This window comes from Ascaphus truei, unplaced genomic scaffold (genome assembly GCF_040206685.1).
Source record: "Ascaphus truei isolate aAscTru1 unplaced genomic scaffold, aAscTru1.hap1 HAP1_SCAFFOLD_1052, whole genome shotgun sequence".
NCBI lineage: Eukaryota > Metazoa > Chordata > Amphibia > Anura > Ascaphidae > Ascaphus > Ascaphus truei.
The window spans coordinates 97,501-111,065 of NW_027453917.1; the positions used below are offsets into that span (position 1 = coordinate 97,501).

At 53.2% G+C, this 13,565-nt stretch overlaps 1 protein-coding gene across 1 annotated transcript in view; it reads left to right on the forward strand.

Moving 5' to 3' along the window:
• Nucleotides 1-11,530, forward strand: part of NAGLU (N-acetyl-alpha-glucosaminidase) — a 15,626-nt gene extending 4,096 nt beyond the window's left edge. Inside the window, exons 2-6 of the mRNA XM_075581107.1 lie at nt 2,578-2,725; nt 3,805-3,951; nt 5,350-5,435; nt 5,879-6,135; nt 8,180-11,530. Coding sequence (XP_075437222.1) covers nt 2,578-2,725; nt 3,805-3,951; nt 5,350-5,435; nt 5,879-6,135; nt 8,180-9,408 — 1,867 coding nt within the window. The 3' untranslated portion in view covers nt 9,409-11,530. The remainder of the gene's footprint in view (nt 1-2,577; nt 2,726-3,804; nt 3,952-5,349; nt 5,436-5,878; nt 6,136-8,179) is intronic.
• The last annotated feature ends 2,035 nt before the right edge of the window (nt 11,531-13,565 follow it).

Sequence of the window (13,565 nt, forward strand, 5' to 3'; positions counted from 1 at the left end):
GACGTGGCTGCATACTGGTCGTGCCCTGACGTGGCTGCATACTGGTCGTGCCCTGACGTGGCTGCGTACTGGTCATGCCCTGACGTGGCTGCGTACTGGTCGTGCCCTGACGTGGCTGCGTACCGGTCGTGCCTTGACGTGGCTGCGTACCGGTCGTGCCTTGACGTGGCTGCATACCGGTCGTGCCCTGACGTGGCTGCATACTGGTCGTGCCCTGACGTGGCTGCATACTGGTCGTGCCCTGACGTGGCTGCATACTGGTCGTGCCCTGACGTGGCTGCATACTGGTCGTGCCCTGACGTGGCTGCATACTGGTCGGGCCCTGACGTGGCTGCGTACTGGTCGTGCCCTGACGTGGCTGCGTACCGGTCGTGCCCTGACGTGGCTGCATACCGGTCGTGCCCTGACGTGGCTGCATACTGGTCGTGCCCTGACGTGGCTGCATACTGGTCGTGCCCTGACGTGGCTGCATACTGGTCGTGCCCTGACGTGGCTGCATACTGGTCGTGCCCTGACGTGGCTGCATACTGGTCGTGCCCTGACATGGCTGCATACTGGTCGTGCCCTGACGTGGCTGCATACTGGTCGTGCCCTGACGTGGCTGCGTACTGGTCGTGCCCTGACGTGGCTGCGTACCGGCCGTGCCCTGACGTGGCTGCATACCGGTCGTGCCCTGACGTGGCTGCATACTGGTCGTGCCCTGACGTGGCTGCATACTGGTCGTGCCCTGACGTGGCTGCACACCGGTCGTGCCCTGACGTGGCTGCATACTGGTCGTGCCCTGACGTGGCTGCATACTGGTCGTGCCCTGACGTGGCTGCATACTGGTCGTGCCCTGACGTGGCTGCATACTGGTCGTGCCCTGACGTGGCTGCATACTGGTCGTGCCCTGACGTGGCTGCATACTGGTCGTGCCCTGACGTGGCTGCAGGCTTATAACGCTTTGGCCAAAGGTTTGAACCAAATGACCCTTACTCACGAGACTAATAACATTGAACTATTTAACGGTGTATTTTGTCACATTGGATGTAGCATTGGGTATTTTTGTCTTGTGTTGTATAGAAGAAGGGACTACCCCACGATGTTATCTGCCCCCGGGACCTCGAGCACATCTCCAGTTGAGTTGCTAGCATGAGGTTATACCTGTCGGGCTGGCTTCTTTCTCTTTGTTGGTTGAACGTCACGGCAAACACTGCAGCACATGACTCACTTCTCCTGCAGACCATTGTCTTGCTGATAATGGGACCGCGAGCCTCTGACCGGCAGCCTCGTGAACGACACGTCTTGGTTTCGGTTCCGGGGGAAACTTCTCTGTGATTTACGTCCAGCTCGTGGGGCTCTCCCAAGAGGCCAGGTTACCAAACCCGTGTAGGATGTAGGAAGCAGGACGCCGTGGCGAAAAGCGCGATGCGCACACCTCTCCGCTCCATGCTGTTTCCTCCTCTCCTTTGCCCCACCCCCCCAGGCTCCTGACACCTGCTGATTGGCTGCATTACCCAGCAGCAGCCAATCAGGAGGGAGCTGCCTAGCCCCCCTAGCAGCAGCCCTGCTCGGGGGCAAATTCTGCGGCCCCCCAGCCCAACAGTAAGCAAAGCAGTCCGAAATGGGTCAAACTATTTGATTAATGTCTATATATGGGTATTTTTTTTCCTTCTTTCTTATGGGTACGGGTCATTTAGTTCCACCTTTTTGCCCAAAACATTAGCCGACAGCCACGTCAAGGTAAACCCTATCGGCAGGTTCCTACACTACCAATTTTATACCGCCTTTTGTACTTCCTCCGATGCGTAGAGTACGTACGAGGCGCATTTTGCTGAAGGTCCTGTGCTTCTTTGTGGCACTGAAATTCTGGCGCCCGAAAAAAGTGCAAATATAGCGTCCCGTCCCCCCCATAGACACGTTACATATTGCATTCTTCCATCACTTCAACATCAAAAGGAAAACTCGGCTAGTCCCCCCCCCCCCCAAGTGGGACAAGTTCAAAGCAACAACCCCCCCCCCTTGTGTGATCTTTGGGAAACATTCCAGTGGGATGTTTCCTGGCCCCCCGGAGGGTCGTTCCTTCTCGTTACAGCTGTTCCTAGTCTTTTTTGTAGGCTACTGGGGGAGCAACTTGTACCTCCCCTGAAGTCCCCCAAATACCATTCTTTCTTTGATCCCGTTTCAGCTGTGGTACAACACCTGGATTTGTTGGAGTAAACACACAAAATGGTATAGGTTTGTGGCATATGGGACCCCCAGTGCACGCAGCTCGAGTGTGTTAATACAAAGGAATTTGAGAGCTTCGACCCTACAGAGCTGATAATCAAAATGTGGTTGTTTTGCTGACATTTCCAAGGGACGATTGTGGGACGTCCTTTTGTGATTGTGGAGTGTGGTACAATGCTACAAAGCGTGCACTCTAAACATGGTGCCCGAGGCACAGGGAGATGGAAGCTAACCCAAGATAACAAGGAGTTGACACTGGAATTCGAACCCCACTCCCCTTCGGCTGCGGGAATTGCTGGTCGGCTGATCTGGCCGGTTCCGAACTTTTTTTTTGGTCAACCTCATAGACTCCTGTCCTTCTCCTTCCAGGTTCCGTTACTACCAGAACGTCTGCACCTCCAGCTACTCCTTCGTGTGGTGGAACTGGGCCAGATGGGAGAAGGAGATAGATTGGATGGCCTTGAATGGCATCAACATGCCACTGGCGTTCACGGGCCAAGAGGCCATTTGGCAACGGGTGAGACATGGTCATCCTCTCCTAGAAACAAGAGGGCATTGGTGTCCTCTGGGAGACACTCATCCCCCCCCCCCCCGCCCCCACTCTACCTTTTTTGCCACCTGTAAAAGCTACCGTAACCATAAGAAATAAGGTTTAAAAAGGGGTTCACGTCCTACCGTAAAAACCGACGTCCGTTAAAAAAAGACGAAGGGCAGTCAGCGCAGCAGACAACGTTAAGGGAGCAGTCCCACCTAAAACCAGAGTGTAGTAATGGCAGTGACCTGTTTGAGTGGTTACATATGGATGATGATTTAGGGCAAGGATGCACAAACTGGAGGGGGGGGGGGGCGTGAGATTTTTCAAGGGGGGGCGCGGCGGTTGCAGAGGCCCCGCGCTCTTCCCCAAGGCATTTAAATTAAATGCTTTTCGTGTGAGGCCTCAGTAACTTCACTTACCTTGTCTCCGGCAACGCTGCGTCAACTGATGCTTCAACAAATTAACCCGCTGCATTATTTGACGCCGGAGACATGGTAAGGAGGGTGGTGCGAGCAGAGGGGGAGGGCAGACGGGGGGGGGGGGGAGTTTGCGCACCCCCTGATTTTAGGGGGTCATTCTAAAATAAAGCGAATGGGTGATTTTCATCTGAAAACGGGTCAATCTAGGATTAACCCCTTAAAGTTCGTATGTGAACCTGATGAAGTTCTGGGAGATGGGGTTTGATTTCCTCCGGCTGCTCCCTTTTGTTTGGTCTGATGTCACGGTGTGTTCAACAAGAGTTTGCGCAGGAAAAAACCCCATCTCTCCCCACCTATAACGTCTATCGGTTCTCTGATTAGGACCGGGTGAGATAAGGGTAGAGGAAGTGCTTTGTTGACGCACACGCCCGTATTCCGGTGGTCCTGGAGAACAGCGTCTAAGTTAGTATTTCAGGCCCATTCCTAGTCATTCCATAATCACCATCAAGAGTTGTCTGGTCCATCCCTTGGTGTTGGACCGTCGATGGGCCAGTTTGGTGAACGGGTACGAGACATCCGGATACAGTTGCGTTTTGGTCTTTCCTTTTTGATCAGTTGTTGTTTTTTTTGTGGTTCTTTCAGGTGTATCTGTCGCTGGGTCTGAACCAGTCAGAAGTTGACGAGTTCTTCACCGGTCCGGCGTTTCTAGCCTGGGGTCGGATGGGGAATCTTCACACTTGGGCTGGACCCTTGTCTTCTCCATGGATGGAACAACAGTTGTCCCTACAGGTAACACACCCTCCAACACATCAACACTAATTTGGACGTCCCATGGAGTCCATGCTCAACGTCTGGCGCCCATACTTTTTAATGTACTAATCCCGCCCAAATTCCGTTTTATTTTACAGAATTGAAGCGTTGTGTTCTAGACCCCACCTAATGGCAGTAGTATATTTTAATGGGTTCAATAAGTTTGATCAACAACTTTTTTTTCCCAAAAAATTGTTTTTTACAAAATCTTTCACTCTTTGATATTTGTTTTCTAACGATGGTAGCGTAATTAGATTAACGAGATCATATGGAAGAGCGATACTGATGAACATACACACACACCATCATCTTCAGCCCGTGTCTCCCCACTGGTGGAGGAAGCCTCCCCAGTGATACCCCAGGTCCTGCGGTTACAGCCTCTTCTCCACGTCGCTCCCACATATTCCCTCATCCCATCCTCTCCAGCCCGTGTCTCCCCACTGCTGGATGAAGCCTCCCCAGTGATCTCCCAGGTCCTGCGGTTACAGCCTCTCTTCTCCACATCGCTCCCACACATTCCCTCATCCCATCCTCTCCAGCCCATGTCTCCCCACTGCTGGATGTAGCCTCCCCAGTGATCTCCCAGGTCCTGCGATTACAGCCTCTCTTCTCCACGTCGCTCCCACACATTCCCTCATCCCATCCTCTCCAGCCCGTGTCTCCCCACTGCTGGATGAAGCCTCCCCAGTGATCCCCCAGGTCCTGCGGTTACAGCCGCTCTTCTCCACGTCACTCCCACACATTCCCTCATCCCATCCTCCCCAGCCTGTCTCCCCCCTGCTGGATGAAGCCTCCCCAGTGATCTCCAAGGTCCTGGGGTTACAGCCTCTCTTCTCCACGTCGCTCCCACACATTCCCTCATCCCATCCTCCCCAGCCTGTGCCTCCCCACTGCTGGATGAAGTCTCCCCAGTGATCCCCCAGGTCCTGCGGTTACAGCCTCTCTTCTCCACGTCGCTCCCACACATTCCCTCATCCCATCCTCTCCAGCCCATGTCTCCCCACTGCTGGATGAAGCCTTCCCAGTGATCCCCAAGGTCCTGCGGTTACAGCCTCTCTTCTCCACGTCGCTCCCACACACTCCCTCATCCCATCCTCTCCAGCCCGCGTCTCCCCACTGCTGGATGAAACCTCCCCAGTGATCCCCCAGGTCCTGCGGTTACAGCCTCTCTTCTCCACGTCGCTCACACACATCTCCTGATCTCATCCTCCCATCTTTGGGTTGTCTCGGTCTTTTAATTGCCTGTGGAAATATATGTATCTATACGGCACTGACCCCTTAACCCTTTCGCTGGCCGATGGACCTCTTGCGCTACACTTTTCTTGTGTTATTCATGGTTATTCTTGTGTTATTCGTGCTTCATTTTACCACCCCTAGTACAAGATCCTACAGCGAATGAGGTCTCTGGGGATGGTTACGGTATTGCCAGCTTTTGCCGGACACATTCCACGAGGCATCCTAAGGTACGTGAGGCGCCGGGGTAGTTTGGCTTACCACTGACAGCAGCAGTGGACGGATCACCGCGTTGTGTACATCGGAGAATTGCGCATAACTCAACTCCGTTCCCGAGATACTTACCGGTAAAGCTGCGGTCGGTACTTCCCGGGCCAATCGGAAGCCGCAACGGATGACGTAGCTTCGGGAATATGTTTGACCGTGAAGATATTTCACCAGGAGATGAGGAACAATATATTAAGATATAACTGTTGTAGATTTCAAGTATAGGATAGGGAGGAATAATTTATTTACCCAAGACAGGGAACCGAACTCCAAAACTTGTGTGTTGAAGATAACATGGGCAGACAGTAGCTATTACAAGTAGACTAAGCCCTGACCACCGTTACAGTGTAGATAAGTGGCCCATGGGAAGTCTCTCTATCTCGTTCTTCTTCGTCTTGGTCCACAGGGTCTTCCCCAAGGTCAACGTGACCAGGTTGAACGGATGGAGCAACTTCAACTGCACCTACTCCTGCAGCTACTTGTTGCACCCGGAGGATCCCATGTTCCAGGTCATTGGCGGGCGCTTCATGAGAGAGATGATCCAGGAGTTTGGAACCGACCACATCTACAACGCGGACACCTTCAACGAGATGACCCCGACCTCGTCTGACCCAGCTTACCTGTCTGCAGTCAGTGCCGCCATATTTAAATCCATGGCAGACGGTGAGATGGAGGAAGAGTAGATCTTACTGGCCATAGGGATAGAGTTGTCTCTCTGGGCGTGTATGTGTATACCGGTATTACCTCTCTGGGCGTGTATGTGTATACCGGTGTTACCCCTCTGGGCGTGTATGTGTATACCGGTATTACCTCTCTGGGCGTGTATGTGTATACCGGTATTACCTCTCTGGGCGTGTATGTGTATACCGGTATTACCTCTCTGGGCGTGTACGTGTATACCGGTATTACCTCTCTGGGCGTGTATGTGTATACCGGTATTACCTCTCTGGGCGTGTATGTGTATACCGGTATTACCTCTCTGGGCGTGTATGTGTATACCGGTATTACCTCTCTGGGCGTGTATGTGTATACCGGTGTTACCTCTCTGGGTGTGTATGTGTATACCGGTATTACCTCTCTGGGCGTGTATGTGTATACCGGTATTACCTCTCTGGGCGTGTACGTGTATACCGGTATTACCTCTCTGGGCGTGTATGTGTATACCGGTATTACCTCTCTGGGCGTGTATGTGTATACCGGTATTACCTCTCTGGGCGTGTATGTGTATACCGGTATTACCTCTCTGGGCGTGTATGTGTATATCGGTATTACCTCTCTGGGCGTGTATGTGTATACCGGTATTACCTCTCTGGGCGTGTATGTGTATACCGGTATTACCTCTCTGGGCGTGTATGTGGATACCGGTATTACCTCTCTGGGCGTGTATGTGTATACCGGTATTCTCTCTGGGCGTGTATGTGTATACCGGTATTACCTCTCTGGGCGTGTGTGTGTATACCGGTATTACCTCTCTGGGCGTGTATGTGGATACCGGTATTACCTCTCTGGGTGTGTATGTGTATACCGGTATTACCTCTCTGGGCGTGTATGTGTATACCGGTATTACCTCTCTGGGCGTGTATGTGTATACCGGTATTACCTCTCTGGGCGTGTATGTGTATACCGGTATTACCTCTCTGGGCGTGTATGTGTATACCGGTATTACCTCTCTGGGCGTGTATGTGTATACCGGTATTACCTCTCTGGGCGTGTATGTGTATACCGGTATTACCTCTCTGGGCGTGTATGTGTATACCGGTGTTACCTCTCTGGGCGTGTATGTGTATACCGGTGTTACCTCTCTGGGCGTGTATGTGTATACCGGTATTACCTCTCTGGGCGTGTATGTGTATACCGGTATTACCTCTCTGGGCGTGTATGTGTATATTGGTATTACATCTCTGGGCGTGTATGTGTATACCGGTATTACCTCTCTGGGCGTGTATGTGTATACCGGTATTACCTCTCTGGGCGTGTATGTGTATACCGTTATTACCTCTCCGGACATTGTGACCTGACCGGCTTGGGGGGCCGCGGGATTTCCCCTGAGCAGGGAGAGAGCAGAGCCGCTGCTAGGGGGCTGGGCAGCTTCCCACATCCTGATTGGCGGCTGCTTCTGGTTAATGCAGCCAATCAGGAGGAGGTGTCAGAAGCCTTGGGGTTGGGGCCAAGGAGAGGAGGAAACAGCATGGAGCGGTGAGGGTTGTGTGTGTGTGTGTGTGTCTCGAGCGCGTCGCACCTTTCACCATTGTGTCCGGTATTTTTGGAGAAGCCGCCTGGCCACCTTAAGTGAGGCACGGGCGGCAGCCATAAACACTGGCACATATAAAAAGGTAAATATTGCCGGGACAGAGGGGTCCGTGTGGGTAACAAACAGTATGGGCCAGCTTGCAAAGAACCCCCTTGATCTGGTTCTGTAAGAAAAAGTAGGGGGATTGCAGCTTTTAAATCTGGACCTGCTCTCTTACTCAAGGGAAGGGTAGTGATTTCAAGGAGTAGCCTCCCAGCAGATGTGGTAATGGCTAAGGAAACTGCGTGGGACAGATATCGAGCTATCCGAAACATGGAAGAAACCAAAAGGTCTGAGGTTTTGCCACAGATTGGCAGACAAAGGGGAGCCCACACGGTTCTGATCCGCTGTCACATGCATATGTTTGTATGTTTGATGGACTGTGTTCTAATTTTCCGTTTGTCCGTCTCCCCGCAGTTGACCCCGGCGCCATCTGGTTGATGCAAGGATGGCTGTTCGTGAATTGTCCAAGCTTCTGGAAGCCGGCTCAGGTGCGAGCTCTGCTCCACGGCGCCCCCATCGGGAAGATCATTGTCCTGGACCTGTTTGCCGAGACGGTGCCGGTCTACCTGACCACCGAGTCCTTCTACGGGCAGCCGTTCATCTGGTGCATGCTTCATAACTTTGGCGGCAACCACGGGCTGTTTGGCAAAGTCGAGAGTGTCAACAGGGGCCCCTTTGACGCCTCGTCCTTCCCGAACTCCACGATGGTCGGCACCGGGCTGACCCCTGAAGGCATCGATCAAAACGACATGATATACGAGCTGATGAATGAAATCGGTTGGAGCTCCGGACCCCTCCACCTGTCCCAGTGGATCTCCGGCTACGCCGACCGGCGCTACGGCCAGCGGGAACCCAATGCCCGAGCCGCGTGGCAGCTGCTTCTCAGGAGCGTCTACAACTGCACCCAACCATGGAAGGACCACAACCACAGCCCTCTGGTCCGGCGGCCGTCCCTGCAGATGAACACTGACGTGTGGTACAACCGGAGCGACATCTACGAGGCGTGGAGGCTCATGCAGGACGCGTCCCACTCGCTGGCCAAGAGCGGTACGTTTCTGTATGACCTGGTGGATGTCACCAGGCAGGCCGTGGAGCAGCTGGTGTCCGACTATTACATAGAGGTCAAGTCGGCCTTTGAGAACCAGGCGCTGGAACAGCTGATGGTCGCAGGAGGTGTCCTAGTTTATGACCTCATCCCTGAACTTGATAACCTCCTCTCCAGCCAGCCCCAATTCTTGCTTGGCCGGTGGCTAGAAGCCGCCAGATTAATGGCATCTACTAAAGAGGAGGCCGCTCTGTACGACATGAACGCTCGCAACCAGATCACGCTTTGGGGTCCCGCGGGCAACATCTTGGACTATGCCAACAAGCAGTTTGGGGGGCTGATGCAAGACTATTACGGGGAGCGTTGGACCCTGTTCGTGTGGTACTTGGTGGAGAGTCTCAACACGGAGGTGCCCTTCCATCAGGAGAAGTTCAACCAAGTCGTCTTCCAGGTAGAGCAAGGGTTCATCTTCAACGGCAAGACGTACCCCTCCAGCCCCACCAGCGACACTCTGGAGGTCGCCAACAAGATTTTCCTTAAGCATTACCCCCACACACACGGGAGGGAAGAGGTCAAGGCAGGCGGGGCAAGAAAATGAAACGCTAACGAAAACAAGCTTGGTGCTCCGCCGTCCCATCGGCGCCAAGTAACGGGAGAGCTCTTCATTCGTAGTCTGCTCTTGAGCAGATCTTACAATGCTGTGGCGACCTCTACACAAGGACCTTGTGATGTCTTCAAACCCATTTACCCACCATACTTCTAGAGGACACACACGTGGGTTCATTGAATACCCAGGTTATCTGCCGACTGCGGCCAAATGATTTTGTAGTGCTCGACTTTGAGAACACCAACGTTCACCAGGGATCCAAAAGCCACCTGATATATCCAGTCTACTACAACTCTTCTGTGCCCCTGTGCCCTGAACCCTTAGATACTGTATTTCAAAAATAGTTTCATGGACTCGTAGAAGACAACTGTTGCCTTCTCGTTCCACCAGGAACCTGGTTGAGGTGTTAATAAGCTATTGTTCCTTCCAATTATTTACTACCTGTTTTTAACGCATTGGCCGTGCCTATCTGGGCTCCACCAAGGGGAAAACCACTTGTGTAGACAATGTCTGAAAAAGGACCTTCACTTATAAGACTATATAATTCCATTGTTTTCTTCTTGGTTTCATTGTATATCCTCCTTTTTTTTTAAAATTTTATATGGATAAAACGTTCCTTTTTTTTAAAATGTTTTGGCGTGTTACATTCTGTTGAAAAAACGGTGTCCTAATTTTAACACGTACTGTACCTCTCCACTTTCTGATATTTGTCCTTTGTAAAAAGCGGGGGGGGGGGGGGGGACGTTCAAAGACCCCAAACGGGTGACATTTGGGTGTTTCCGGGCACGAAACCAACAGAAATATTGGTTGTGTCGGAAAACGGCCATGATTAGTGTTTACGATGACTTATAAAAACTAGGACTTCTGCGTTCAATCGGCCTTACGTAGACTGGTCCACCTGTCATCCTCCTTCAAGCTGGGAAAGGCCAAGTGTTGTATTCGAGGACTTTTAGAGCCTCTTGTGGCTTCTGACATCCTTTTTAACGTTCGAGCCTAATGCACATTTCAGTTCAGACATACACCTGCTCACCGCGGGAACAAGAGATCGGTGTGTGGGTGGAAGATCCGATAAGCTAAGGGCTTTCATTTCAAGAGTTTCCATATGGGTGGTTACGGGTGGCTGCCCCTCCGTAGGGGTGATCTCATAGCCCAATTTGTAGTTTCTTTTCACTGCCTTGTGGCATTTCAGTGTTTTTTAGGAGGCGGGAGAGATTCCGGAACCGTTCTAGACACAACATCTGCTGATAAGCCCAATCCTGCAGGAACAGAGACATTCTGAAGGCCCCTTATATGTTATCCAGTACGGAAGTGTCCCGTTTTGTTTGCACGGAGATGAACTCTTCTCTAGCGCGGGGAAGATGTTTGTTTTCAAAAAGGGACCGGGGACCAAAAATAAAGAGGGGCGAGTTGCCTCTTTGACGCCTGCGTGGTGCTGTGCAGAGTATATCAGCAGCCACACGTTCATGGGTATATTGACATTCTTATTTGATTTGTAGTTTATAGATTGTACAGTGTACGCGGCGCTTTGCAGAATTTATTCTCCCCAGAATATAGGGAGTTATAATACACAGCGAGCCTGCGCGCATCAAATCCAATAGTAGACCACGAGATCAAGCGTTTCCTGGCCTGAAGAGCTTACAGTCTATAAGCAAGAGGAGCCAACTCCCAGTCCTCAAGGGCCCGCCAACAGGTCAGGTTTGAAGGATATCCCTGCTTCAGCACAGGAGGCTCAGCCATTTTGACTGACCCCCTCCCCCCGACCCTGTGCTGAAGCAGGGATATCCTGAAAACCTGACCTGTTGGCGGCCCCTGAAGACGGGAGTCGGCCACTTTTTTGTTGATTTTGTCAAATTTGTAACAATCCTTTTAATTTTGAGCTCCGCAGTGATTCCTGACTTTCTCTGTTATGCTTTGGGGGGTATTTGGGGGGTTTAAAGCAGTCCAAGTAGGATATATATATATATATTTAACATAGGGGGGGAAACAGGGTGGTCTCCGGATCTGAACCCCACCTACTTCAGCTCTGGGGACCCCCTGCTTCCGGAGATACCGACCCTCCGTAGGGGGCGCTGGTTAGCCGCTCCACTCTGTTAGCTGGGTTCATATAATGGCGGAGTTTCAAAGCTCCCGCGTCACGCCGGCCAATGGGAAGCCGTGACGTCATCAGGTTCCGCTTCCCATTGGCCGGCGTGACGCGGGAGCTTTAAACTTTGCTGATGTATATATATATATATATATTTTTTTTTATTCAGGTGTATACATTTACAAGTCATACAGATACATGTACAGGAAATCCCCACATATTACTGTCCGTGTAAAAATAAACATTTGTTGCAGTTTTCGTATTGTGAGGTCTATGTCAGCGGTACGCAAAAGTGGGGGGCGCTGGATTTTATGGGGGGGGTGTGCGGGCGTTTGCCGAGCCCCTCCCCCCCCCCCCCCCCCCCGTGCTCTGCCCCGAGGCACTTCAATTAAATGATCGCGTGACTCACTTACCGGGATTCAGAATAGTCGCTGTGACGCGTCGCCATGGCAACGGGGTCACGTAGCGTCACACCACGTGACCCCGCGGCGTCATTTGACAAGTTAAGGGGGGGAGCAGGCAGGAGTTTGCGCTCCCCGGGTTTGTATCACCCGTTTTTTTTTTCCCTTTTTTTTTTCCCCCCTCCTTATAACTCGGGCTCCAGAAGCCCTAACTGCTCGCGCGCGAACAATGGAGCGCTTATTGAACCAATCGCCGCTTAGCGTTCACATTTTTTGTGGATCATTTCTACATACAACTCAACCCCGTTATAGCGCGATCCGTTACAACGCGGATCCGCTTATAACGCGATGCACGCGTGGTTCCCAATTTTCGTAATTATAAATACTTCACAACACGGTTATTGGCGCCTTAAATACTTTATTGTACAATGCACACAATGGTACATTATTTCTAACGCCATCCGCGTATAGCGCGGTGTGATTCTCTGGACCCCAAGCGCAGCGTTATAAGGGGGTCGAGCTGTATTATGTTCACTGGGTTAGCCTTTTGTCTTTATCTAGAGCATTTTCAGGGGGTCATCTAACCCCCGGGGGTGGGGGGGGGGGGGGCGAACTTTATTTAATTTTGCTCTTTCAAGGGAATTTAATCTGGTCCTGTTTAGGACAGGATGCTATAATGAAGTCCCATTTAGCGTGGAATTTATTGCCTGGCTCATTTCCCCATCCGATCTTTATTGGTGTTTTACCGATGCCCGCGAGCTTGATTTTTAGCAGCGGGATTTAATTACTTCCATGCTTTGGGGGCTTCTGGCTCACGCCATTGCATCGCGATGTCCTTCCCAGCAGCTAGGAGGAGGAGGGGGGAGGGGGGGAGGGAAAGGGGAGGAGGGGGGGAGGGGGGGGAGGGAAAGGGGGAGGAGGGGGGAGGGGGGGAGGGAAAGGGGAGGGGAGGAGGGGGGAGGAGGGGGGGAAAGGGGAGGAGGGGGAGGGGGGAGGGAAAGGGGAGGAGGGGAGGAGGGGGAGGGGGAGGGGGGAGGGAAAGGGGAGGAGGGGGAGGGAAAGGGGAGGAGGGGGAGGGAAAGGGGAGGAGGGGGGAGGAGGGGGAGGAGGGGGAGGAGGGGGGGAGGAGGGGAGGAGGGGGGAGGGGGAGGGGGGAGGGAAAGGGGAGGAGGGGGAGGGAAAGGGGAGGAGGGGGAGGGAAAGGGGAGGAGGGGGAGGAGGGGGAGGAGGGGGAGGAGGGGGAGGAGGGGGGAGGGAGGAGGGGGGAGGGGGGAGGGAAAGGGGGGGAGGGGGGGAGGGAAAGGGGGGGAGGGGGAGGGAGAAGGGGAGGAGGGGGGAGGAGGGGGAGGGAAAGGGGAGGAGGGGGGGAGGAGGGGAGGGAAAGGGGAGGAGGGGGGAGGAGGGGAGGGAAAGGGGAGGAGGGGGGAGGAGGGGAGGGAAAGGGGAGGAGGGGAGGAAAGGGGAGGAGGGGGGAGGAGGGGAGGGGAAAGGGGAGGAGGGGGGAGGAGGGGAGGGAAAGGGGAGGAGGGGGGAGGGGGGGAGGGAAAGGGGGAGAGGGGGAGGGAAAGGGGAGGAGGGGGGAGGAGGGGAGGGAAAGGGGAGGAGGGGGGAGGGGGAGAGAGGGGAGGGAAAGGGGAGGAGGGGGGAGGAGGGGAGGGAAAGGG